At 38.6% G+C, this 27,866-nt stretch overlaps 1 protein-coding gene across 3 annotated transcripts in view; it reads right to left on the bottom strand.

Moving 5' to 3' along the window:
* Positions 1 to 27,866, bottom strand: part of ap3b1a (adaptor related protein complex 3 subunit beta 1a) — a 380,897-nt gene that overhangs the window by 285,074 nt on the left and 67,957 nt on the right. For all 3 annotated transcript variants that reach the window (XM_069938172.1, XM_069938181.1, XM_069938185.1), the window contains exons 5-6: positions 24,311 to 24,471; positions 17,663 to 17,729 (exon numbers count right to left, since the gene is read on the bottom strand). In XM_069938172.1, the coding sequence (XP_069794273.1) occupies positions 17,663 to 17,729; positions 24,311 to 24,471 (228 nt within the window). The remainder of the gene's footprint in view (positions 1 to 17,662; positions 17,730 to 24,310; positions 24,472 to 27,866) is intronic.

The following is a 27,866-nucleotide window of genomic DNA, read 5'->3' on the forward strand; positions in this document are numbered from 1 at the left end:
TTCCAACCAAAGTAATCAGTAAGTCTGTCCATTTCTGTCGGTCCCTTTCTATCTTCCAAAGAGGAACAAATTTAGTTTGTACAGATTTTGCAAGTTATTGTCAGTTGCTATTCCAAGATATTTTATTCCATCCATCTTCCATTTGTTTACTTCCTTTTTTTTTTAATTTTTTTTCTTTTTTTTTAAACTTTATTTAAGATTTTATAACATGAATAACATATAGAATTACATTTAAAAAAATTAAGAACAAAATAATAAAATTACAATACAGTATCAGTAATCTTAATAAACTATACCCTCCCCAATAATTATTACACATTAATAACCCAACTCAAATTAGTCCAACCCCCCCTTCCCGCCCAAAATAAAGAGTGAAGAATTAATAAAGTTAATAATATGTGAGAAAAAAAACCCACTTACAAAAAATACAAAAACATAACCGATTAAAATACTAACAAAAAGAAAAGTAGTTAATACTAAGATATCAGACTTAAAAAACATATTTAAATCAAACTTAAATGCATATATTTAACAGAGTTAAGATAAAACATATATTTAACTCAAACTTAATATAAAAAATTAGTAAAGTTAGTAACATTGTCCATCAAAAATTCTTAAACAATAATCAATTCTTTAAAAAAAATTGTAGCATGAGAAAAAAGATGAAAAAAAACTTTCTCTATAGAGATAAACCTTCACCAAATATCAACTAACCACATCTATCATTATATTAGTCACATAAACCACCATCTTAAAACAAAATTCAAACCTCATTAAACATTGTACAATTCAATTTTAGTACTCTTCCACTATTTTTCCCTTTTACTCTTGAATAATTATCCAATAAAAGCTCCAATACTACATTTAAATATCCCCAATCATTACGTTAAAATTCAGATATCCAAATAATAAAAACACATCTACAACGAAATCTATATCTTCAACAAATGGAGCATAAACCACAAACAAAATTCAAGCCTCATTAAGAATTGTACAATTCAATTTATAACTTTCACCATTATTCCCTTCGTTCTATAACTAAAATAGCAAAATAATATACACCAGAATTACCACTCCTTTCACCTTAAAGAAAAAATATAAAAAAAACTTATCCTTCCCATTCACATTTAAATTTCAAATATTCCTTATCTACTGAATAAACTTTACAAAAAAAACCACATCAATTTTTAGTTTTTTAAACAATCAAATACTTTCTTATGCTTTTTTTTTATAAACACAAAAAAAAACCCTTCACTCTTTAATCTAATAATACAAAAAAAGGAAAAAAAAAAAACGGGTAGGAGGTTAAAAATACCCCCTCCCGTCTAAACCGCACAATGCGGTAACTCCCAAAAAAAATAGGTGTGAGATAACTCACAGGTAGCAGATGACTTTCAGGAAATAGTGCCCATCCAGTTCTCTTCCCCAACTCTCACTTCATCTTAAACTAACATCATCATTATTTAATATTCCTTTTTTTTAATAAACAACATTAGAAAAAAAAAGAACAACTCTTCTTTTAATCAACTCCAACTGCCGAGTCACCATTACAACCATTCCTTCTTGGAGCACGGCTCTTTTCTTCCATCTCTTGTCTCCTTAGAGATCGCGGCGGACTACGTCTCTGTTGAAACTGAGTAATTGGCAGCTCTTGAGCAAATGCTATAGCTTCCTTTGGAGAATCAAAGAACTTTGGTTGGTAACCATCTTGAAAAACCTTCAAAACAGCTGGATATCTAAAGGTTGCCTTATAACCTTTCTTCCACAACAACTCTTTAGCAGAGTTGAATTCCCGTCGTTGGAACATAACTTCTTGACTCAAATCCGCTTAGAAGAAAACTCGATTATTTTGAATCATCAAGGGTGATTTTCTCTGTTGTGCATTTCTAATAGCCACTCGTAAAATTATTTCTCTGTCGTAATAGTTCAAGCAACGAACCAAAACAGGTCTTGGACTTTGACCTGAAATAGGTCTTTATGCAAGGCTCTGTGAGCACGTTCCAGTATTATACCTTCCGGGAAATGTTCTTGACCCAGCACCTGCGGAATCCATTCAGTAAAAAATTTTCTTGGGTCTGGTCCCTCCATTCCTTCCGGCAAACCAATAATCTTTATATTGTTCCGTCTGGATTGGTTTTCCAAATAATCAATCTTTTTCACCAAATCTTTATTATGAGTTTGTAAGTCTTCGACCATTTTGGTCACATCTGAAACTTGATCTCGTATTTCGTCTATATCTTCTTCACACGAATTAAATTTATATCTCTCACTTCAAGCTTAAAAGCTCCAAACTCAGCCATCTGTTGAGAATTTATTTCCATCAGAAATAAACCTAGTACCAAGTTCAGTCATAATCTTAGATAATCCCTGCATTGTATAAGATAATTTAGATTCAAGATTCACAAGAATCTTTTCAATTGGAAGAGATTCTGGCTCAACAGATTCCTGCTTCTTCTCCATAACCAAAGGGTCTTCTGTTGCTTCCTTCATTCTGGTTGCCTTCCTTGTAGTATAGCTGCGTGTGGAAACCCCAGCCACAGCCTCTCCAGCAATGACTGGAGGACGCTGGCCGGGATTTTCCCCAGTCCATAATGTGTTCATTTCTCCCAGTACATCAAGTTGTATAGGTTCTTTTATCTCAAAAGGTGCAGTTTGCAGTGCCACCGCTACAGTTGACAAATGCCTTTCCCCAGTCGGTACTTCAACTGATGTTACTACAAGTGATTCATTCATAACATTGCCGTCAGATGCTACTGCACATGTGCGAACCTGAGTAACTCTTTGTTCTAAAGGCTGTTTGGCGCCCTCTTTAGAGGGCTCTACCAATGTAATATTGAACTCTACATCCGAAAGCTGTACCTTTCTCCTGGGATCCATTTCAGGCTGAGTATCGATGTCTTTCCTGTAGGTAGGCTCCAAAACTTGAACTTTTGGAAAAAGTAGTTTTTTGATAATCTGTTGTTTTTTTTTGCTCTTTTCCACCAATTGTACCATCATAAGTTAAATTAACAGCACTGAAGTTATCTAAACTTTTAAAGAATTTTAACGGGCATTTCTAGACAAAACAATAAGATAGAGTCAGGAGAGGACTGTAAGGCACGTCTGATCCTTACGCCATCTTGCCACGCCCCCAAGTTTACTTCCTTTTTGTTATCTTTCATATTCATAATTTGTTAAAGGTATTATCTCACTTTTATCCATGTTTATTCTTCAATATTTTTCTAGTGTTCCTCGTAATTTTTCCATGCATTTAACCAGGTCTGATAGGTACAATGGCACATCATCAGTGAACAGACTGATTTTCTTTTATTGTTTTTGTCTGACTTTGAAGCCCTTTATATCCAGATCCCTTATCATCATCTCTGGCAGCAATTCAATCGTAAAAATAAAAAATGCTGGGGACAGGGCATTCCTGTCTGTTCGATCTACTCAAGGGGAACACCACCACCATCTCATTATTTATTATTTTAGCTTGTGGTTTATAGTATAAAGTTTTTATCCAATTTATAAATGTTCTACCTACACCAAATTTTTCCAGTATTTTCAATAAAAAGGGCCACTCCCAAATCGTCAAGTGCTTTTTCCCATGTCGAAGGAGACTGCAATACTTGAATTTTGTTCAGATTTAGCCATGTGCATTATATTAAATAACCGTTCTAGACTATTTGAGAAATGCCTTCCTTTAACAAATCCTGCTTGAGAAGAGTCACGTGAGAATACCAGCCATCTCCAGAAAAGGAGGAAAAAAGTGAAGAAAAAGCAAAGCCCCAGACACACAAATCACAACAAATAAAAAATAAAGGTGTGGAGAAAATGGGACCCAATAAAGAAAAGGCAAAAACGGGAAGAAAAGAAGAAAGACGCCGGAAGAGAAAGAAGAAGGCCTTACCTCCACGAAAAAGCAGGGCCCCACTGTGGAAAGAGGAGCCCACTCCCCGAGGTTAGTGGAGACCCCGCAGGGTCGCAGCCCACTAACCGCAGGACTGCATAAATGGCTCATGGAACCAAACAGGGGTACGCAACTGCGCAGGACAAGGACAACACTGACGGGAGGGGAGGCTAGCTGTGGAGTTAAACTCCACAGCACGAACAGCTGAGAGAGACCTGACAGCAGGGCTCCCAGCAGGAAGATAAAGAAAACAATGGGAACGGGAGGGGTAAGAATGAAAAAAGGAAACTAGAGACACAACGGATAACCAACCCAGAGGAAGAGGACCAACATCAAGACACAATGGAAAAAAATACCCAACAAACTGAGACAAACAGCTCAACAAGAAAGTCAGAAGAAACACAGATACAAAGAAGAGAAATAGAAGACACAAACCCAAGAGCAGACACAAAAGAAGAAGGAGAACACCAAGCTCTGCACAGAGGAATAGGAGGTAAAATGAATGGACAGTATATAGAAAAAAAAAATTTCAAGAACAAATGAAAGCATTAAAAGAATGGCTGACACTAGAATTTAGTGAAATGAAAAGATATATGAAAAGTACCAAAGAAAAAGTGAGTAGAATAGAGCTAGTCATAACTGATGTAGGGAAAAGATCAGAAAATGTGGAAGAATGTGTAATGGCAGTAGAAATGGAAGAGAATGACTTAAAAAGAAAATTGGAAGAAGTGAAAAAAGTTAAAGAAACACAGGAGTTGTTAGCTCAGAAGATGGATATAGTAGGCGAAACAATATAAAGATAGTGGGCCTTAAGGAAGATGAAGAAGGCAAAGATATGAAAGAATTTACAAAAGAATGGATCCCAAAAGTCCTGGGAATGCCAGAAATGCAGGAAAGAATGGAAATAGAAAGAGCGCACAGAACATTAGCCCCGAAACCACAGTCACAACAAAAACCAAGATCCGTTTTAGTAAAATTCCTGAGATACACGACAAGAGAAAATATATTGGAGAAGGCAATGAATAAAATGAGAGAAGACAAAAAAACCACTGGAATATAAAGGTCAAAAAAATTTTCTACCCAGACATAAGTTTTGGGCTCCTGAAGAAGAGGAAGGAGTTTAACTCAGCAAAATCGATCCTATGGAAGAAAGGCTATAAATTTATGTTAAGATATCCAGCGGTGCTTAAAATAGTTATCCCGGGACAGCAAAACAGGCTATTCTCGGATCTGGAGAATGCACGAGAATTTGGAGAACGCCTGCAAGAGAGAAAAAGAGATGAAAAGATGTAACAAGAACAAAGAATGATGACAAACTACATATAAAGTAAAAATAATGTATAAGTAAGAACTAAAGGAGGGAAGAAAAGGGAAGTAAGGGAGAAGGGGGAGAAAGAGGAGGGGGTAAAAATTTAATAATAAATAAAGAAAAAATAAAAAAGAAAGAGGGGGAGCTTTGTTGTAACATGAAGATAAAAGTATTTTCTGGAGGGGGTTGGGTGGAAGAGAAATACAGTCACTGCGAAATCAGTTGACACTTGCGAACGGGTTCACAGTCCGAATGGAGAGGGGAGTTGTGGTTGCCCAGCAAGGGACAAGTGGCGACTCGGGGGGGGGGGGGGGGGGGGGGGTTAAAGGAATTTTAGATGTGGGAATGGTTGAAATATTTTATGTTTTAGAAGTGTTGTCATACAGTGCGTACAAAAAAGAAAACTGAGAAATGGAAATGGGGGGAAAGGGGAAAGGTGGTGGTGAGGAAGTAGAAATGAAAGGTAAACAAAGTATGAAATGGCCATGTTGAACTATATGACTATAAATATTAATGGAATACATAACCAAATCAAAAGGAAGAGGCTATTAAATTTATTGAAAAAAGAAAAAATAGATATAGCATTCGTGCAGGAAACGCATCTAACTGAAGTGGAACATAATAAATTAAGGAGAGACTGGGTAGGGCACGTAACGGCAGCATCATATAATTCAAAAGCCAGAGGTGTAGCTATATTAATCAATAAAAATGTACCAATCAAAATAGAGGAGAAATAATAGATCCAGCAGAGAGATACTTAATGTTAAAATGTCAGATATTTTGGTCAATATATATGCACAATATTTTTTTGAAGATTGTAGATACGCAGGGGAATATACTGATAGGAGGGGACTTTAACCTTAATTTGGATTCAAAGATGGATAAAACTGGACAAAAGACTAGAAGAAAGAACAAAGTAGCCAAATTTATGTTTAAATCAATGCAGGAAATGCAACTTTTGGATATATGGAGGAGACAACACCCAAAGGAGAAGGAATACTCATATTATTCGAGTAGACATAAAACATACTCAAGGATTGACCTGTTCCTGTTGTCAGCCCATATCCAAGGGAGAGTTAGGAAAACGGAATATAAAGCTAGATTGTTATCGGATCACTCACCCCTGTTATTAGCAATAGAGCTGGAGGACTTCCCACCGAGAACGTATAGATGGAGATTAAACTCCATGCTACTTAAAAGACAAGATTTTAGAGAATTTATTGAGCGCCAAATTAAAATGTACTTTGAAATAAATACGGAATCAGTGAAAGATAAATTTATATTATGGGATGCAATGAAAGCCTTCATCAGAGGGCAGATAATAAGTTATGTAACTAAGATGAAGAAGGACTACAATTGGGAAATAGAACAGCTGGAAAGGGAAATAGCAAGTACAGAAAAAGAACTAGCAACAATGGAAGATACAACAAAAAGATGAGAATTCGCGGACAAAAAAATAAAATATGAAACACTACAAACATACAAGGTGGAGTAGAACATAATGAAGATAAAGCAGAAGTATTATGAGCTACGAGAAAAACCGCACAAAATACTAGCTTAGCAGCTTAAAACAGAACAAGCTAAAAGAACGGTATTGGCATCAAGGAAAAAGGACAAACAAATTACATATAACCCAACAGAGATCAATGAAAACTTCAAGGAATTCTACCGAACTGAGAACGAAGGGAAAGAAGACAAAATAGATGAGTTTCTAGCTAAAATTTAACTAATGAAATTGCAAGAGGAGCAAAACAAATTGATAAAACCATTCGAAATAGAGGAAATACAGGATATATTAAAAAAGCTACCGAACAATAAAATGTCTGGAGAGGACGGACTCCCAATAGAATTCTATAAAACATTTAAAGACTGATTAATTCCTCCTCTCCTGGAAGTAATGAACCAGACTGAAGAAACACAAAACATGTCAGATTCATGTAAAACAGTAATACCAAAGATGGGGAAAGATCCACTAACACCAGCATCATATAGACCAATATCTCTACTTAACTCAGATTATAAGATAATAGCAAAACTATTAGCAAACTGGCCGACTGTGGACCAAAAATAGTAAAACTAGATCAAACTGGATTTATTAAGAAAAGATGAACAGCGGACAATATCTGTAAGTTCATTAACTTAATCCATGCAGTACAAGGAAATAAGACGCCAACAGTGGCGGTTGCTTTAGACGCAGAGAAATCCTTTGACAGGGTAGAAAGGAATTATTTATTCAAAGTACTACAGAGGTTCAACCTACCAGAGGAATATATTAATTGGATTCTTCTTTCTTTGGCTTGGCTTCGTGGATGAAGATTTATGGAGGGGGTAAAAGTCCACGTCAGCTGCAGGCTCGTTTGTGGCTGACGTCCGATGCGGGACAGGCAGACACGGTTGCAGCAGCTGCAGGGGAAAATTGGTTGGTTGGGGTTGGGTGTTGGGTTTTTCCTCCTTTGCCTTTTGTCAGTGAACTAAATTATCAGCCATTAATGAAGAAATTACAAGATGACTTAGAACATTGGAAAGATTTACCACTAACACTGATAGGAAGGGTAAATTGCATTAAAATGAATATCTTCCCAAGGATACAATACCTATTTCAATCGTTACCAATTCCCTTAACAGAGAAATTCTTCAAGGAGCTTAAAAAAAAAGAAGGAAATTCTTATGGAAAGGGGGGTAACCGAGGATAGCGCTAGATAAATTGGATTAAAGCATTATATAAGGGACCATTGGCTAAGGTGACAGTAAATGGATATGTATCGAACCAATTTAAATTAAGCAGGTCAACTAGGCAGGGATGTCCACTGTCTCCCTCACTGTTCGCTTTAGCAATAGAACCATTGGCAGAACTGATAAGAACAGAAAATAAAATAACAGAACCAGAATTATCAATAAAAGAATTACATAAGAAATTGAAGGAATATGGAGAAATATCAGGGTACAAGATCAACGCAAATAAAAGTGAAGCGATGTCAATGAATAATGTGGATTTCACAAAATTTAGGAAAGAATCACCATTTAAATGGCAAACACAAGCAATCCAATACCTAGGTATTAGACTAGATAATAATCTAGGCCATCTATACAAACTAAATTATCAGCCATTAATGAAGAAATTACAAGATGACTTAGAACATTGGAAAGATTTACCACTAACACTGATAGGAAGGGTAAATTGCATTAAAATGAATATCTTCCCAAGGATACAATACCTATTTCAATCGTTACCAATTCCCTTAACAGAGAAATTCTTCAAGGAGCTAAAAAAAAAAGAAGGAAATTCTTATGGAAAGGGGGGAAACCGAGGATAGCGCTAGATAAATTAACAGAATGGCACAAACAAGGTGGTTTGCAGCTACCAAACTTTAAGAATTACTATAGAGCAGCACAATTAAGGTATCTATCAGATTTTTACCAAACAAGGGAAAAACCAGATTGGACCAGGTTAGAGCTAGATAAAATAGGGGAGAAGGTACCAGAACATATACTTTATAAGAGGGATGAAAAACTGGTACAACATAGAAGTTCACCAGTACTGCACCATCTGTTCAACATTTGGAGGAAGATTCATGTAGAAAGGAAAAAAAACAAATTACCAACTACCAAAATTATTATTGATGCAAAATCAACTAATCCCTTTCACAAAAGATAACCTTTCCTTTACAGAATGGGAGAGAAAAGGGATCAAAAGGACAGAAAATTGTTTTTTGGGAAATAATTCATTATCTCCTGAACAAATCAAGAACAAATATGAATATAACTCATGGTACAATGTTTGCATACCACCAACTGAAAACCTACTTAAAGGACAAATTGGGAAGCAGCTTTGAATATGTGATTACAGACACAATTATAATTAAAAGATTTATAACAAACATGTACATCAAGCTGCAAGAGAAAGAGAATGATGAAATAAGCTGTAAACCCAAACAAAAGTGGGAACAAGATCTAAACAAAGATAAAAAATGAAAAATGGGAAAAGCTACGCTCCGGAACTATGAGAAATACAATAAACATGAGGTTAAGCATGATACAATATAATTGGTTACACAGGCTATATATCACGCCCCAAAAGTTAAATAAATGGGACCCAACAGTATCAGACAGATATTTTCGCTGTAAGAAGGAAACGGGAACAACAGTACGTGCAATTTGAGCATGTGAGAAAGTGGAAAAGTTTTGGGAAGATCTAAATCAGGTATTAAATAAAATCACAAAAAGCAACATACCAAAAGCTCCAGAGATCTTTCTTCTAAGTAATATAAGAAGTAAAGAATTAGGCCTCAAATTGGATGAAGCACAAAAAAAAAATTATGATAGCCTTAGCTGCAGCAAAAATATGTATAATGTCAACTTAGAAATCAGAAGAGAGCCTGAGAGTACAGCAATGGTACATAGAAATGAATAAATGTATTCCATTGGAAAAAATAACATATAATTTAAAAAATAAAGTCACAGTATTCGAACAAATTTGGGAACTGTACATGGAACACAGCAAAGAGGGCCTACCGCGGACCTCCACCCCCTAAAATGATAGAATGAGAAGACGACGAAATGAACTGACCCAGTGTGTAAAAGTAGATGACAATTTTCTTATTTATTTTCATTGTGTGATGACATTGTTTAATGGGTTTATTGTAATGTACATGTTGAACGTTGAGTGGGTAGGGAGGGGGGTGGGAAGGAGGGAGGGAAGGGAGGGGGGAAAGAGGATAAAATGACATTGTGTATATTCAAGAGGGAAATGTTTGGTGTATTTTGGTTAACATGGTTCATAGTGTGAAAAATAAAAAAATTTAAAGAAAAACAAATCCTGCTTGATCCATATGTATCAGTTTTGGAAAGTATTGTCCTAACCTATTAGCCGATGCTTTCACTAGTATCTCATAATCAGCACTTAACAGGGATATTGGTCTGTATGACAAAGTTTTTAGTGACAGGACACAAGAGCATTAATAATTCTTTGAATTGTCTATAAATTCAGGTATGTAGGGTGCCCAGGGACCATTTTTCTTCCCTTGTGAAGGGAGTATCAATTTCTATCCTTTCTCTCTCTTCCAGACTTGGAAGTTTGACATTCAACAAAAATTCTTCCATTTCATTCTCATCTTCTATTAATTCTGATTTGTATAATTTTGTTTAATATTGTCTAAAAATTTCATTAATTTTTTTGCTTATATACTCTGATATCTGTCTCTGTTTCTATAGTATTTATCATTCATGATGACTCCTGTTTTAATCTGTCAAGCTAAAGCTTTGTGCGCCTGTTCACCTAACTCATAGTATTGTTGTTTAGTTAATATAGCTTTTTCTGTCCTTGTATGTTGTGTATAGGTACACAATCCTTTATCCAGAACCCTTGGGGACAGTGTGTTCTAAATTTCAGATTTTTCCAGATTTCAGAAAGCCAGATTTAAACCCAGTCGAATTGTGCTGCCATATCCACCCCCACCCCTTTGCAGTTGCACCGGTGGTCCCCCCCCACCCCATGCCTGACTCACGCTGCTGGACTCCCCACACGACTCGCTTTGCGGTCTCACCCCTCGCCCGCCTGACTCACGCTGCCATCTCTCGCCCCCCCCCCCCCCCCGTCCAACTCGAGTTGCCGTCTCTCTCCCTACTGGCCAGATTTTGGAGCTTTCCAGATTTTTAGATGTATTGTATTATTTCTTAGCTTTTTTATTCTCTATTAAACTGTATTCTTATTGTAGTCCTGCTCTTGGAATTTTTTTCTAATTCTTTGATATCTTTTTCCAAACTGTTTACTTCTGCCATATGTTCCCTCTTAAGGTTCTTTCTATAGGATATAATTTGTCCCCTTAAACATCCTTTGAGCATGTCCTATATCAGAAAACTATTATTAGTAGACCACAAAATATTTCTGTCTTTATAAATTTGCAGAAATCTGTTCTTTTCAGCAATATAGTATTGAGACACCACCTGTACGCATTCTCTTGCTTTTCCATTATTGCAATAGTTAATAGAGAGGGGTCTGATAGAGGCCTCGCTAGATATTCGGTTTTTATCATTTTACTTTTTAACTGGGCAGACATTAAAAATAAGTCATCCTTTTATGCAAGTCATGCATCTTTGAGTAAAACGAGTAATCTCTCTCTGAGATTTCATTGCATCCATATATCAATAAGATATAGATCTTTCATATATGAAATTGTGCTGATTTCTCTAGTATTGCGACGAAGCAGAAATTAAAATCTCCTCCAACTAATACAATTTGTCTTCCCTTTGCTGTTTTTAAGAAGATATCCTTCATAAAAGTTTCATTATCATAATTTGGTGCACAAATGTTCATAAATATTCATGCTTCTCCATAAATGTTTACAGTGTACCATTACTTACCTTCTGGCTTGATCAAAGAATCTTCTATTAACACTATGCATTTTAATTAATTGGAATCACCACCCCTCTTGCCTTTGAATTAAAGGAAGATTATATTATTTGACCCACCCATCCTCTTTTTAACTTAAGACTTTCCAATGTGATAAGATGCGTTTTCTGCAAAAGATTATATCAATTTTTAATTTCTTTAAGTATGCCAAGACCCACTTTTCAGTGTCCTGTTTATCCCAATATTAAGACTAATAAACCTTAGTGTTTTATCCATACCATTTTTCAAACAGATATTGTATAACCAAATCTTTTCAATTTTTTTTTCATAGTGTTGTAACATTTCCCTTTTAAGAGACATTTCCAACATGTACATTTCCCCTTTAAGAAACACACATACATCCCTTGCTCTGATGGTGACATTGACAATTGTACCTGGAAGCCTGCGGATCCTTCCGAAGAAGAAACCCTCCCTTTAGCACCATCTTTTAAAACCGCTCCTCTCCCAGCACCATCTTCCCTCCTTGCTACTTTCTTACCACCTTTCTATCTTTTCGAGGTCTCCATATGCACCACAATGGTTTTTTTCTTTTATCAGTGAAAACAAGACAGTTCAGTACTACTAAATATAAATAAAAAGATACATCTTTCAGTAGCCCCGTTTTGAAATGGTCTTTTCAGCCCTTTCAGCTGGCGACATTAATCTTTTCATAACTTTCTTAAAAATGCTTCCATTTCTTTATTTTTGAAAATTCGTCGATTGCCTTCTGAGACATCCACCCTCAACATTGCTGGGTAAATCATTGATTATTTAAAGTTTTTAGATCACAGTTGTCTCTTTACCTCATCATATTCCTTTCTTTCTTTGACCAAGGAAGGGCAAAAGTCCTGGAAAAACATTACTTTTGTATTGTCCACCACTAATGGGCTATTATTATTTTTTGAATATTAATTTGCTGCTCCCAAGATCGCATCACTCTCCCAGTGTTACAGAGTTCTGTGTTGCGTATTGGCCTATGTGTTGTGTGGCTTCTCTCTCACACACACACACACACACACACACACACACACACACACACACACACACACACACACACACACACACACACACACACACACACACACACACACACACACACACACACACACACACACACAAAGATCTTTTGGCTTCAGTTTACCAAACAAACTGAAATTTTGCTTACGATCGTTACTTCAATTGAAGTCGAAGTTTTGTGACTCTTATGCATTTTGTGTTTTTTTGTGTCAAAGTTTTTTCTGTGGGCTGGTTGGAAATATAACATACTTTGATTACACATGTTATATTTAGGCTGGGGAATTTATTAGTTTTACACTGTTATAGGAATTTGTTTATTAACCAGTGGGCATTGTTATAAAAGGGGGAGATTTTGAATTAAAGTTTGAAGGTGAATATTTGTTAATAAAGTAATCGTACATCTTTACCCCTGTATGATATGCGTTCTTTGTGGTTGCTGGTTTGAGCTTGTAACATAATTTCTAGATCATCTTCTGCATATGCCCAGTCCATCTCCCACTTTCTCAGCAGTCCACCTTCACCTTGGCTCTTAAAGGCAAACTGTCACTTTCCAACACAAAACCACACAACACAGAACTGTGCAACACCCAGTAATGTAAAAATCTTAACAGGACTGGTCGAGCTCGCTGTTCACCGATTCTTCTGGATCCAAGGATCCAGAGAGCCCTTTCAATTTATAGCTTTGCATTTAACTTGCTTTGTCCCAGTATTTGTGGGATCCATGTTTCAAAGAAACTCACCGCGTCTTTTCCCTCTATTCCTCCTCTCAGTCCAATTGTTACATTGTAATGTCTGCTGAAAATTTCTTGCCCATCAATCCTTTTTTTTTAAATGTTCTATGTTTTTGCTTTTTCTTCCAGTGTCTTTAGCTGGTCTTTTGCTTTGTCCAGCTCAGCCTTTGAATGAGTATTTTGCTCCATTAAGTCTTCCACAAAGACTGATTTCAGTAACCTTTTCCGATTATGTCTCTCATTGCTGAATTCCAAACTCGTGAAATCGAGTGCATAAAATTTCTATTTTGTTCAGGATGATGGTTATATCTTGGGCTGACTCCCCAACTGTACTGGGTTCAGCCAATCCCAAGGCCCCTCTTGAGTCACTCCTCATCAAGCTTCCACTCTGTGGCTGAGCTGTTGTTTCTTCAGTTTTTGCTTTTGGTTGTCTTATCCATTTTTGATGCTAAAATTCCAGTTTTGAGCTTTCTAACCATTTTTTAATACTTTTTCTGGTCTGCTCAGCTCAGTCAAAGCACGTCTGCTCAGCTCCGTCAAAGCATGTCTGCTCAGCTCCGTCAAAGCATATCTGCTCAGCTCCGTCAAAGCACGTCTGCTCAGCTCCGTAGCATAGCCATGCCTAGACTGCATCTTTTGTTAAAACATATCCTACCCAAAAGTGCATTCTTTTAAAAATGTTATTCAGTTAATGTGAAAAATCTATTTCAGGCAAAATAAAGCAACTTTGCCTCAAAGTGTTCTCTTATAATGTAGATATCAAATTTACAAAAACTTTTATTTGGTAGAATGCACAGGTCATGAGGCCAGAGAATGCAATAGAGGTTACCAAACATTTTAATTAACAGTAAAATAAGCCTCAGAAGCTGTATAATTTTCATTTTATTTAGGTCTCATCTGGACAGAACACACGGACATGCCAGATTCTGAGTGAGTTTGGAAAATTAGATACACTGGGGATGATTCTTTGGTTGGCAATTATGGATTGAAGGTATAATCTCACCCAAAAGAGCAGCCACTTAAAACAGAAATAAAAAATCCTTTCTGAAGGACTGTGATGGCTTTGAATGCTGATCTGTTATATTAGAGATAAATATTTCAGATTACATAATTTGTTTAAAAGAATATTGAGATCACACAAGAATATGAAATTTAGGCCAAGAATCAGATCAACCAAAATCATACAAAAGTGAGGAATAGAGCCCTGGAGCATGTTGTAGAACAGAGACAAGGGTGCAGGTACATGGTTCCATTAAAGTGGTGACACAACCAGACAGGGTGGTGAAGACAACGTTTCGCTTGCCTTGATCAGCCAAGGTACTGAGTCCAGGAGCAGAGACATCACATTACAATTATACAAGATGTTGATGTGACTACATTTGGGAGCATTGAGCGCAGTTTTGCTCCGCCAATGTTACAAGCCCAGATGACTCCAAAACCCAGCAGCAACAGAAATTCACCAAGACAATACTTACTTAAACAAAAGTTACTTACAATTTTCTTTAAACATAATAAAAGGATCAATCTAACTTATTACTATGAACTTAACCCCTTTCTAATTCTAAGCGCACTTGTATGTAATGTTTGTGTGTTAAGCAAACTTCTTTGATTCACTGTCCATTGTTAGGTAAAAACATCATGAGCTGGGAATGTAGAAGGAGTCACCCAGTGCTGGGACGTAACAAGATGCAGTTGTGACCTTGTACTCTCAAGATAAGAGTGGGGATGACAAATTGATGTGCAGGAAACTAGCAGAGAAGGATAGCAACAGTTTATTCATTGGACAATGTCATGGTATGATAATTTACTAAGTACGTATCCTAAGGTATATAAAAAACACCACTTGCTGATAACGGCAGAATGCGCCTTCTCCAACTAACACTGTTAGTTGCAAGTGTTACAATCCGGCAATAAAGAACAAAGAACCTTGATTTCGACTCAGTCTGGTGTTTGACTCACTCATTCATGAACAAAGCAGACCTAACACCAATCATTCACTTTTCACTTCTCCAAGTTCACTGGTATCAAGCAATTTTCATACTGTGCACAGAATTTAACATTTATGATCTTCACCAGGCTCTGGTGATTATTTAACTTAAATTGTTACCGCAAAGAAAAGTTTTTGCTGGTTTCAGAGAGACATTAGTTTTTCGCAGGACAGACACACAAACTGATCTCCTTCATTCAGCCACTTCAGTAGGCACTTAAGATGCAGCACCTGAGTAGCCCTCCTGGGACCCAAGTGCTATTTGTGGGGCAAAGGTGCTTCCAGCAGCACCTTTTAAGCTGCAGGGGGAAATCGACCCATTAGAATCCAGCCCGACTATTTAAGGGAGATCCCGCCCCCACGATAATGCGTTGAATGGCACGCCATGTACTTACCGGAAGTGACTAAATGAAATCCAAATGACGAACAGGAATGATTTTCAGATGCTGGCTAAGCAACTTTGCTGTGCTGCAGTACAGCAGACAAATATTGTGATCAACACCGTAGGCATATGCTGCAGTCATTGGTGGTGCAGCAGGATGTAAGCACTACGCACTTCAGTAGATGCAGCTCGGTGATGCACACACGCAAGTGCTGACATCACCGGAACAACCAGGTCTGCTATTTTCATTTTCAAGCCGCTGGTGGACAAGACCTCGTTAAATTTAACTGAGTTCCCCGACTACCTCTGACGGAGGTCATGGACTCAGTTGGATTTAGACCACATTGACTGGGTCGGGCCCTTTCAAGCTACCCAGTGAGTGGGGTGCTAACCAGGTAAATTGCCCAGTTAACGCCATTTCACACAGCAGCTTGAAAGGGCCTATAGACTTGCCGAAGAAACTTGCCCCCTCATGGGTTTTCCAAATGATAACTTCTTCCAGGTTACACAGATTCTTCTTTTTCCCTAGTCCAGAAAAAATACATTAACCAGCCACTTCCTCTTGTAATTGACTACAAGAGTTGAGAATAGGCTGAACTCAGAACTCAAACCCCTTCTTCAAAATGGGGTCTTATAGCAGGAATGGTACTCTTGCAGCCTCCAGTACCAACTCTTACTGCAAATCTGACTGTCTCTCTCTCTCTCTCTCTCTCTCAAGAATCACATGTTATTTTTCCCTCTGTTTGCAAAACCACACAACCCCTCGCAGAACAGCAAATTTGAACTGGTCTTGAACTGCTGGCGCCAGAATCATTTTCAGAGCCTGGACATCTGTTCCTTTAAAACAATACATAATTTATTCCATACATCAGTCCAATTCACACCTACTTGTGAAGTCCTTCCAAAGCAGTTCTATTGTGTCCACAAAGTCACTACAGCTGTGTAGGCTCCACCTTAAGCATAGCTCTTGCATTTTAAATGAGATGTCTTTTGTGAAATGTTAATATTTGTTTGTGAAGTGTTACTGAGATATCTGTTTGAAAAGCATCCCTGTACTAATACCTAAACTAAATCCCCAGAATCTATACCTTTTAAAGACATTTTACCATCATTTTATTAACCCAATCTGTAACATCAGGTATAGGAAAGATAAGGTGCAGAAAACATTTACAACCACAACCAGTGGTTTGGAATTTTAATGGCCTGGGTGGGACTTTTCTTTCTGATGTGTTTATAATTTCATGCAGAGCAGAGATAAGGTAAGTAATCAGTATTTTCCAATATTGATAGGGCATAGGATTAAGTTGAGAGGGGAAAGGTTTAAAAGGAACCTGAGTGACACCTGTCACATATGGCAGTGGGTACTTGAAATGAGCTGTCAGAGGAGGTGGTAGAGGTTGGTACAACTGAAAAGTTTAAAAAGATTTGGACAGGCACAAGGATCAGAAAGGCTTGAGCAATGTGGGCCAACAGCAAGAACATGGTACTAGCTTGGGTAATTTTTTTTAAAAATTCAATTAGTCATACAGCACAGTAACAAGCCTGTGCCACAAAATTACACCTACTTGTCCTCCCAGCCCCTGGTAAGTTTTTGAAGGGTGGGAAGAAACCAGCACACCTGGAGGAAACCCACGCAGATATGGGGAGAACATAAACTCCTCACAGAGAGCACGGGATCCAAACCCAAGCCCGGTCGTTGGCATTATAACAGTGTTGCACTAACTGCTACGCTAACATGTCACCCAATTTGATTGGCATGGACAAATTGGGCCATAGGCCCCAACTCCATGCTGTAAAAAGTCAAGATTTCATAAAGTGGATATTAAAAAAACACTTGGCTCAGTAATTTTCTATTTCTTGTGTTGCTTTGTTTTTTATTTTTAAAAAATAGGTTACAAGCCTTGGCATAAATTTCTTCCACCCCTGAAGAATTTGGCAATTAAAATGAGTATCACTCACCGTACTTTTGTCTTTCAGTAGCTTTTCAATGACCTCCACTAAAGGTTCTTTTTGTTCTGGATCTAGACTGTGGGTAGGTACGAAAATAAAAGCAGCATTAATAATCAATTTTCACAGTTAGTGTAAACTAACTGTTAGTGCGATGAATGAAAGCAATAAATATAACACAAGCTGAAGGGATCACCTAACATTCAGAAATGTGCACTGAACCGTCGTTCATGGACACACCTTTTGCAAGTCCGGGACTTGCTATAAAACAAATGCCATTGCATCTGTCACTAGATGCTAATGGGTTGGGGATGGGGGTAGCGGTTAGATCTTCTGAGAATCCCCAATAATATTCTAGGGGGGAAATTGCCTCTGCATCAGGCAGACCTTAAAATCAAAGTGGGAATAGGAATTCTTGATTTATGAATTTAGAAATTGATTTTTCAAAAACAAATATCTATTTTTATAAACTTTATTAAATATTGTCCTCCATAGGCGTGGTCATGCAAAGGATCTAGACAGACGTATCTTGGATGAGCTCTCTGTGAAGAGTATTAAAAAGATGGTTTAAAAATTTTTTTTTGACTGTGAATGAACAAAATAAACACTAAGAAGCCAAGCAAAAAACAGAATCGAAAGACACTGACTCAGCCAGGAACATCAAGTGAAAGCCCGAAAGGGAGTGGTACAAGAGCGGCCTTGGGACCGGCTGGGTTGGGGATCAGTGCAAGACCCGAATATAATCCTGGATAAGACAGAGACCTTATTGCAATAGTTTCACGGGTGTTGAAACCACAATGAGAGATTTGTCAGAAAAGATGACTGAATTTAAAGAGGCAATTGAGGATTTAATGCAACGAATGGGCCAAGTGGAAGTTGACGGTTAAAGCGCAAGAAAAGCTGAAAGCTTTAGAGGAGGGCACAAAGAAATGGGACTTGGATAAACAAGCTATGCTAGATAAAATCAACCATATGGAGAATTTCAGCAGACACATTGTTCAGATTATTGGTTTGAAGGAAGTGACCAAAGGGAGAGACCCGGTGAGTTTTTTTTTTAAACTTGAATGCCATGAATGTTGGGAGGAAACAAATTCAACAGAAAACTATAAATAGAAAGGGCTCATTGGACCCTTGGACCTAGAAGATCTGATAATCAGCGACAATAGTCGGTCCTAGTAAGACTTTAGAGTTAAGCGGAATGGGAAGCAGTTTTTGGAGCAGCATTTAATTACTCCAAGCAACAATGGCCCACTAGAGATCAACGGCATTAAGGTGTTCTTCTTTCAAGACTTTAGCCCAGTAGTTATCACCTTTTTCTTTCCTTCTAGAGCAGTGATTCTCAACCTTTCCTTCCCACCCACATACCACTTTAAGTAATCCCTATGCCATCTGGGCACTGTGATTAGTAAGGGATTGCTTAAAGTGGTATGTGGGTGGGAAAGAAAGGTTGAGAATCACTGCTATAGACCCAATTGTAACTGAAATATTCTGCTTGAGAAAAACTGTCATTGGCCCATTTCCTTTGAAGTTATGAAGCTGTGCACATAACGAATCAATTAGGACAGTGGTTTTCAAACTTTTTATTTCCACCTATGTACCACCTTAAGCAATTCTTTACTAATCACAGCACCTATAGCATAGGGAATACTTGAAGTGGTATGTGAGTGGAAAGAAAAAGTTTGAGAACCAAAGCTTTAGCCCAACTTTGATTAAGCAAAGGAAAGAGTTTGATGATGTAAAAAGGTAACTGCGGTCAAACAATACAAAATACTCAATGATATATAACAGATGGCAATCAATGTTTTATCAAGACTAAGAAAGAAGTGGAAGAATTTCTACAAAGGTAATGAAATGATTAAAAATAATAAAACAAGAAGATTAAGAAAAGAATGTTTACAATGGAGCCAAGTAAAAAGTGCATTTTTGAACTGTCTTGCAGTTATTGTTAAATATTATTGAAATTTTCACAGAGAGCTCAAGACCTTGGTAAAAATAGTAGTAGAGCAGAGACTCTGGTATAAGGGGCATAATGGTGCTGGGAGAGGAGCAGTTTTGCAAGATGGCACTAAAGGGAGGGGGTCTTCTTTCTCAGTAGACTTCACAGGCTTTTAGTACAGGCTTCCGGGATTTTTTATTTATGACACCGTCAGAGCAGGGGCACACTACATATTTTTTTAAAGGGGAAAGATCACGGATTTGAATAATCAAAAAGATTTTATTGTTGAACAATATTTGTTTCAGAACTGGTATGAATAAAATGTTGAAGTTTATTAGTCTGAATATTATCAGGCTAAACGGGCCGGTGAAAAAGAACAGGGTCTTGGCACACTTAAAAACTAGAGGTGGATATAGTTTTCTTGCAGGAAACACCTTACTAAATTGAAGCATGCTAAATTAAAAAGAGGATAGGTGGGGCAAGTAATATCATCTTCATTCGGTTGAAAAGCAAAAGGAGTAGTTATTTTAATAAAAAAGTACCAGTAATAGAGAATTTATGCAGAATCCTGGATGTTTATGAATATTTATGCCCCAAATTATGACAATGAAGTGTTTATTAAGGATATCTTTTTAAAAGCAGCAGCAGGTAGACAAAATATATTGGTGGGGGGAGATTTTAATTTCTGTTTGGATCCAATATTAGATAAATCAGTGAGAACAGTAACAAGGGCAAAAGCGATGCTATCATTTATGAAAGATTTAAATCTGATTGATATTTGGAGACAGGACGATCCCAAAGTTAGAGACTACTCATTCTACTCAAGGGTCCATGACTCATATACAAGGAATGATTTATTTTTAATCTCTGCATAGTTTTTAAAAAGTGCTAAAAAAATGGAATATTTGGCCAGGGTATTATCAGATCATTCACCACTAATCTTAATTATTGTAATAGCAGAAAAACAAGAAAATCTGCAGAGAAGGCATTTTAATGCCACATTGTTGAAAAGGACAGATTTCTGTGAGTTTATTAGGAGACAGATAAAACTATTTTGTGAGACAAATCTTCCTTCCACTGATAAGATTTTTGATATGGGATACACTTAAAGCTTTTCTGAGAGGTCAAATTATTTCTTCTACAAAAAGAACTTAAAAGAGAACAATGCAGAATTGGATGGCTTGGACAAAGAGATAACAGAACTGGAGAAACAATATCAGAGGACAGGTTTACAAGAAAAATATAGACTCTTAAAGAATAAAAAAAATGAGATATAACAAACATAAAATGGAAAAAATATTTTAAAAACTAAGCAAAAATATTATGATTAAAAGAACGAGCATGTAAGATTTTATCTTGGTAAGTCAGAAGAGACATCAAGGATGATAAATGCAATTAAAAAAGATGACATCCTAATGTATAATCAAAGAGATTAATGATATTTTTAAACAATATTACATAAAGCTATACAAATCAGAATTATTACAAGTTTCTAGCAAACATTGAACTTCCAAAATTAGAGATGAAAGAACCGAGTTAGACACCCCTTTCACACTTGCATCCCACCAAATTAGCCGTTCAGTGCCCCAGGATAGAAATGGGAGTTTGGCTTTTCACAGTCGATCACTCCTAACTAGGACATTGAACACTTTCACACTTGCAAGAAGCCATCCCCGGGATAAGGATTGTTCTACCTTCTACTGGTGACGTCATGATGCATTGAGTGATAGTGAACCTACAATAAATCCTGATCAATATGTATTTGAACAAAATTAATCACAGCACAGTATGAGCTCTTCATCTCCTCTTGTTGTTGTGCTGACCTAGATACACCTTTATAAGGGACCATTGGAAAGTGCTAGCAATAAATAGCAATAGTGGACAATTTTTAGTTGATAGCACTTTAGTGCTCAATTTATCTAGTGTGGGAAAGTTTGTAGTGCTACAGCATACAATTTATAATACCATGTGGGGGACAAGCGACGGCAGACCTGCCCTCCCAGAACTCCATACGGCAGAGCTGTATGAACAGCTGCAGCAACTGAGCATTAATGGAGGGGTTCAGCTGGGAAATGAGGTCTGCCATTGCTTTCCCCCTCCCCCGCCCCACAGTATTTATAAATTGTGTTATAGCGCTACTAATTTTCCTACACTGTTTAAAAATTGTCCACTATTGCTATTTATTTCCTCTCCCACGGCAAAGTTTATACCTTCATTTTAATATTGTCTTCCTTCACGTTGCTGCACTCATGCAAAAACTTGGGTAATTTCAATCCCACAGTACAAATGTCCATTGTACACTTCCCTGATTGGCATCTGCAGATGCTGGAAATTTTACTAGGGATCGAGATAGTCAATCCCCAGCGTGAGATGGCATCACCTGATGCCAGTGTTGATCTTAATTTGCTTTCACACTTGGCACTTTAAAGGCTGATTGGCAGTTAATTCCTGGGATCATTTGCAAGCGTGAAAGGGGCTTGAGAAGGCTCTGAACACTCTCCAAGCTAATAATTCTCCAGGAGAGGAAGGATTCCTACACGTGTTCTTTAGGCAATTTAAGGATCTGTTGATGCCTCTTATAATGGATGTGCTAGTGGAGATTCAGACTCGTTTTCAACAGCTTTTATTAAGAAGGCAAATGGAATGTTGGCCTTCATCGCTAGAGGAATTGAATTCAGGAGTAGGGAGGTAATGTTGCAACTGTACAAGGTTCTGGTGAGACCGCACCTGGAGTTTGGTGTCCAGTTCTGGTCTCCATATTTGATGAAGGATATACTGGTTTTGGAGATGGTCCAGAGGAGGTTTACTAGGTTGATCCCTGGGATGAAGGGGTTGACTTGTGACGAAAGATTAAATCGTCTAGGATTGTATTCGCTCAAGTTCAGAAGAATGAGAAGAGATCTTCTAGAAACATATAGGATTATGAAGGGTATGGATAGGATAGATGTAGGAAGGTTTTTTGAGCTGGCCGGGGAAACTAAAACGAGAAGACTCAGTCTCAAGATTCGGGGGAGTAGATTTAGGACAGAGATGAGGAAAAATAGTTTTTCCCAGAGTAGTGAATGCTTGGAATTCTCTATCCAGGGAAGTGGTTGAGGCTGCTTCATTAAACATATTTAAAATTCGGTCAGATAAATTTTTACATGATAGAGGAATTAGGGGATATGGGGAGAAGGCAGGTAGGTGGAGTTAGGTCATAAATTATATCAGCCATGATCTTATTAAATGGCGGAGCAGGCTCAATGGGCCATTTGTGGCCTACTCCTGTTGCTACTTCCTATGTTCCAAGAAGGATGAGAGAAGACTTGATAGAAGTCTACAAGATTCTGAGAGGCATAGACGGCCAGTGCCTGTTTCCCAGGGCAAGAATAGCAAGCACCAGAGGAAATATGCACAAAGTTAAGGGAGGGAAGTTTAGGGATTTTTTTTATAAAAACAGTTGTGGGTGCCTGGAATGCCTTGCCAGGGATGGTGGTGGAGGGCATTTAAGAGACTCTTAGATAGGCACATGGATGAAAGAAATAGAGGATTACAGGGTTTAGTACTTTTTATTTTAAAAAATGGAATATGGGTTGGCACAACATCAAGGGCTGAAGGGCCTGTACTGTGCTGTAGTATTCTACGTGTGGTGTAAAGTGTGCTGGCCAGCTGCATCACGGTCTGGTATGGAGACACCAATACCCCTGAGTGTAAAGCCCTCCAACAGGATATTGGACAGTATACTAACAGAAAATATGGGAATGGAGAAAAAGAAATTCTGTACCTAGAAGTTTAAATGTTACTGTTTTTGTAATAAACTTTCAAATGGATAACAATGGAAGCTCAATCATTCCTGAGTTGATTTCTAACTGATAATGATTATAAACAAAAGCTAAAGCAGAACCTTACCAATTAAGTAGTTAAAAAAGGCTTAAATAGAAATGTGCAAGCAGCTGGGATAAATGAAATCAAGGAAATGCTCATCTGAATTGTTTTCCCTGCATCAATAAACTCCCAATGACCACATTCCATTACACTGCTTCAAGATAGATCTTAAATAAATTGATTTACAAATCCAGGTATAAATTTGAGAGAATCTTAAAAATAAATTGAGACAAGAGATAAGCCACTGCTTTCTGTAATCTAGAGAACGTAGTCATTTCCCTGACTCAACTGCAGGCAATTCATGCTGCATTTGAACTTGTATAAACAGAAGACAAAGGCCCAAAGATTTATGTAAAAAATATTGTGTTGTGCACAAAAATGCAGATACAGATCAGCCAAATGCCAACCAAGCTATGAGGAATTAGAATGGGTTGCAAATTCAGAACTTATTCCACTGGCAATGGTAAATGTCTGTAAAACTATTCTGAGTAATTCAAAAGGAGCACAAAAGAAGCTAACAAAAATGAACCAAAAGATTTCAGTTGGAATCTATCAACTGTTCTGATCTATGAAATACCAAGCAATTTTTTTTAAAAAAGAAACAAAAATAGACATGTGGTCTCAATCTGATTTGATGATTAGGATACTTCTAATGGAGGTTTAGTGACATATCTATGGTTTGGACTTTCACACAGCAGTCCATTAATTTGTTTTAGGGAACTTTAAAACTTTCTCGCTTCCTGTCAAGCAAGCCAGAATATTCTATCACCTTGAGACATAAAATAATCTTAAATGTAAAAATTACAATAGAATATTAGAAACTAGAACTTAATCAAACTTGAATACAATTTAAAATGTACCTGTAAAGTTTCTGAATAGCGTGAGCAGCAGTTTTCCGAACATAAGGAGACAGGTCACAGGCAGCTTCCTTAATAGATAGCATCATTATTGGAACAATGATAGATACTCTGATACTGGATAGAACTCGCAAAGCACTCGCACGAATCAACTGATTGGGGTCCTAGGATAAATCAGAACAAATACTAAATTAAATTAACAGAACAAATAATAAATTAAATTAACTGAAGTACATTTACCCTGGCCTCCACCTATGTGACTTCTAAAGTTTCATTGATGATAACAATCCTTCACCACCTGACTCACAAATCTTTTTTGTATCAGTGCAGAAACATTACTTTTCTTTTTCAATATTTTTATTGAAGTCAAAATTGAAGTTCCACATTGAAAAATACAGAGTTCATAAGAATACACATTAAAGGTCAAAAAAATACATTACAATTACTAGTTCATCCAAGGTACCCACATTCTCAATTAAGTAAATTACAGTAATATTTTATTATTTTTATTGTAGCAGCCTGTGCATAGAGACAGAGACCAGCCCCACAAAATTGCAGATGAATGCAGCAACCGCACAGACCTTGGGATGACACAGGCTGTCATCCCAGGTGACCTCCCGCATGGCAGGATGACGGTGAACTTTGGCAGGAACGCTGGCCAAACCCAGACCATTGCTCCGATAACGTGGGGCCCTGAAGTCAGCACCTGAGGCCCATATAAAACGTGATGGGCAATGCAATAAACCAGTCTCTACTTCGAGTCATCATCTTCTTCACACCCACGTAGCGCAAATGCTACATTAGTGACCCTGACAGGACCAACAAGCAGTTGGACCCAAAGATGATGGACCAGGCAGAGCCAGTAACCATTCATGCAGTCTCACTCAGGCTCCTAATGTTTTGGGTGTTGCAGCCACACGTGTGGTTCAAGCAGGCCAAGGCACTGTGCCAGCTTTGAGAAATCGCCGCTAAGACTCCCACTACTTCTACGTCATTAGGGCACTCGATCAAGACACAACGGCAAGAGTCATAGACTTCCTACACCAGCCTCCAGAACAAGGCAAATACCCAGCCCTCAAAGAGTTATTAACCCACACTTTCAGGCTTTCCTGGTGCAAAAGCACTGCCCAATTGCTGAACATGGATGGATTGGGGACAGGGCCCCGACCACCCCAATGAGTGAGATGCTCGCTTTGACCCAGGGCCACAAACTTTGCCTACTCTTTGAGCAAATCTTTTTGAAGCAGCTGCCAGAGGATATCCGACTCTTGCTCACATATGAAGATTTTAGCGACCCCTGGAGAGTCAAACACCACATCAGCATACCCCACGAACAGACAATTGCTCAACTAAGACCAGCGGAGAGGCATGTTAATACACCAGGACAATTCTGCTATTATCAGCAGCGATGGGGTGCGGAAGCCCGTCAATGTCGCCCACCCTGCGGGTTTCAGGAAACGCCCTGGCCAACTGTCATTGATGGCTGCTGTGGATGGCACATTTGATAGCTTCCTCTATGTCTGGGACTCGTCGTCAAGCAGGCATTTCTTGGTCATCACTGGTGCCGAGATAAGCATCCTACCCCCCCACAACGACATGCAGGGCCCAGCACCAAGTGCAGCCAACAGTCCCACCATCTGAACTTTGGGTACCCGCACCATCCCTTCAGTTTGGCAACAGCTGGTTTACTCAGATTTTCACCCTTGCGACAGTGGCACAACCGCTCCTAGGGGCCGACTTCCTTCATGACCACTGCCTGCTTGTAGACCTCAAGGAACAGCGCTTGGTGCACACCGATTTTCAAACTCTACCTCTGGGGGAAGCCAAACAACCCGCCCCAACTCCCCCCCCCCCCAATCTGGACTCTATAAACAGTTTCAGATGAGTTTCCCCTCATCCTGGCAGAGTTACCCTCAATAGTGGCGCCATGGTTCTCTATGGCTGAGCTAAAGGCCTCCTCCCTCCACATAGTGCCAAAAACAGCTATGGGGGGGGGGGGGGGGAGGAGGAGGGGAGGGACACGAGATATGCTGCTGGCAGAACGTACTTACTGGAGCTCTCCTATGAAATAAATAAATAAATTGGTTTTTTTTTATAAAAACAGCAGGGTGGTGGAGGCCACGTGGCAACAAGCCACCATGCCCGACTGATATCCTGTGCTCCACATCCAAGACTTCGCTGTCAATCTGCATGGGGTACGAGTGTTTTCCAAGGTGGACCTCATCCAAGGGTAACACCAAATCCCAGTTCACTCCCAGGATGTTCCCAAGACCACGATTATAACCTCCTTTGGACTGTTCGAATTCCTATCCTTGCCCTTCAGGCTGAAAAACATGATACAAACTTTCCAGTGGCTGATGGACGCAGTGGACCAGGACTTCCCATATGTGCTCATCTATTTGGACAGTATCTTCAGCACTAGCCACAAAGACCATGTCGCCCACCTGAGACAACTCTGCACCCGGATGAGTGAATTCAGTTTGACAATTAACCCCACAAAGTGCCAATTCAGCCTGGACACTATCAATTTCCTGGGGCACAGAATAAACAAACACAGGGCAACACCACTCACCAAGAAGTTTGATGCAATCTGCTATTTCGCCAAACCATGAACAGTGAAAGGGGCTACAGGAATTCGCCAGTATGATAAACTTTTACCACAGATTCATACCGGCAGCAGTCTGCAGCATCTCTTCGCGCTAATGGCAGAAAGTCAAAGAACATTACCTAACATAATGAGTCTTCGAGGGCTTTCCAAAACGGCAAACACACGCTGGCCAATGGCACCCTCCTAGTACACCCCAGACCAGATGCACCCACTGCTCTGACAGTCAGCGCCTTCGGCAAAGCGGTAGAGGCGTACTGGAACAACTCATTAAAGGCCAGTGGCAACCCCTGGCCTTTTTCAGTAGACACCTCCACCACCCCCACCCTCACCACACCCCAAGCTCAAATGCAGTGCTTTTGACCAAGAGCTATTGGCACTGTATCTGGCAGTAAGACACTTGTTTTTTGGAAGGTCAGCAATTTAAGGTCTTCACCAATCACAAGCAGTTGACCTTCACCTTCCATAGAGTACTGGACCTGTGGTCAGCCCAACAGCAGAGACACTTGTTCCTATATGTCTGAATTTACCACAGACATATAGCACATTGCAGGGAAAAACAATGTGGTAGCCAATGTTCTGTAACGCTCCATGATCAAGTCAGTACATGCTCAGTCCAGACTATGTGGCCCTCGCCAAAGCGCAGCAGCAGGACCCTGTGATCCCCGTGAATAGAACACCCATCTCTAGTCTCAGGGTGGAAGATGTCCCCATCAGTCCCGGTAACCTGACACTACTGTGCAACATCTCATCCTGGCTGCATGGAGGTGCCAGGCTTTCAAAGGCTTTCAACCTGGCGCATCCTACAATACAAGCCACAGTCAAGATGGTGGCTAGTAGGTTTGTCTGGCATGGCTTCTGCCAGTGGGCCAAAACCTGCATGTGCTGCCAGCCTTCAAAAATCCAGACACAAACGTAGATGCTCACACAAATTTTTGAATCAGTGGGTTGCAG

The sequence above is a fragment of the Narcine bancroftii genome, chromosome 1 (assembly GCF_036971445.1).
Source record: "Narcine bancroftii isolate sNarBan1 chromosome 1, sNarBan1.hap1, whole genome shotgun sequence".
NCBI classification, from domain to species: Eukaryota; Metazoa; Chordata; class Chondrichthyes; order Torpediniformes; family Narcinidae; genus Narcine; species Narcine bancroftii.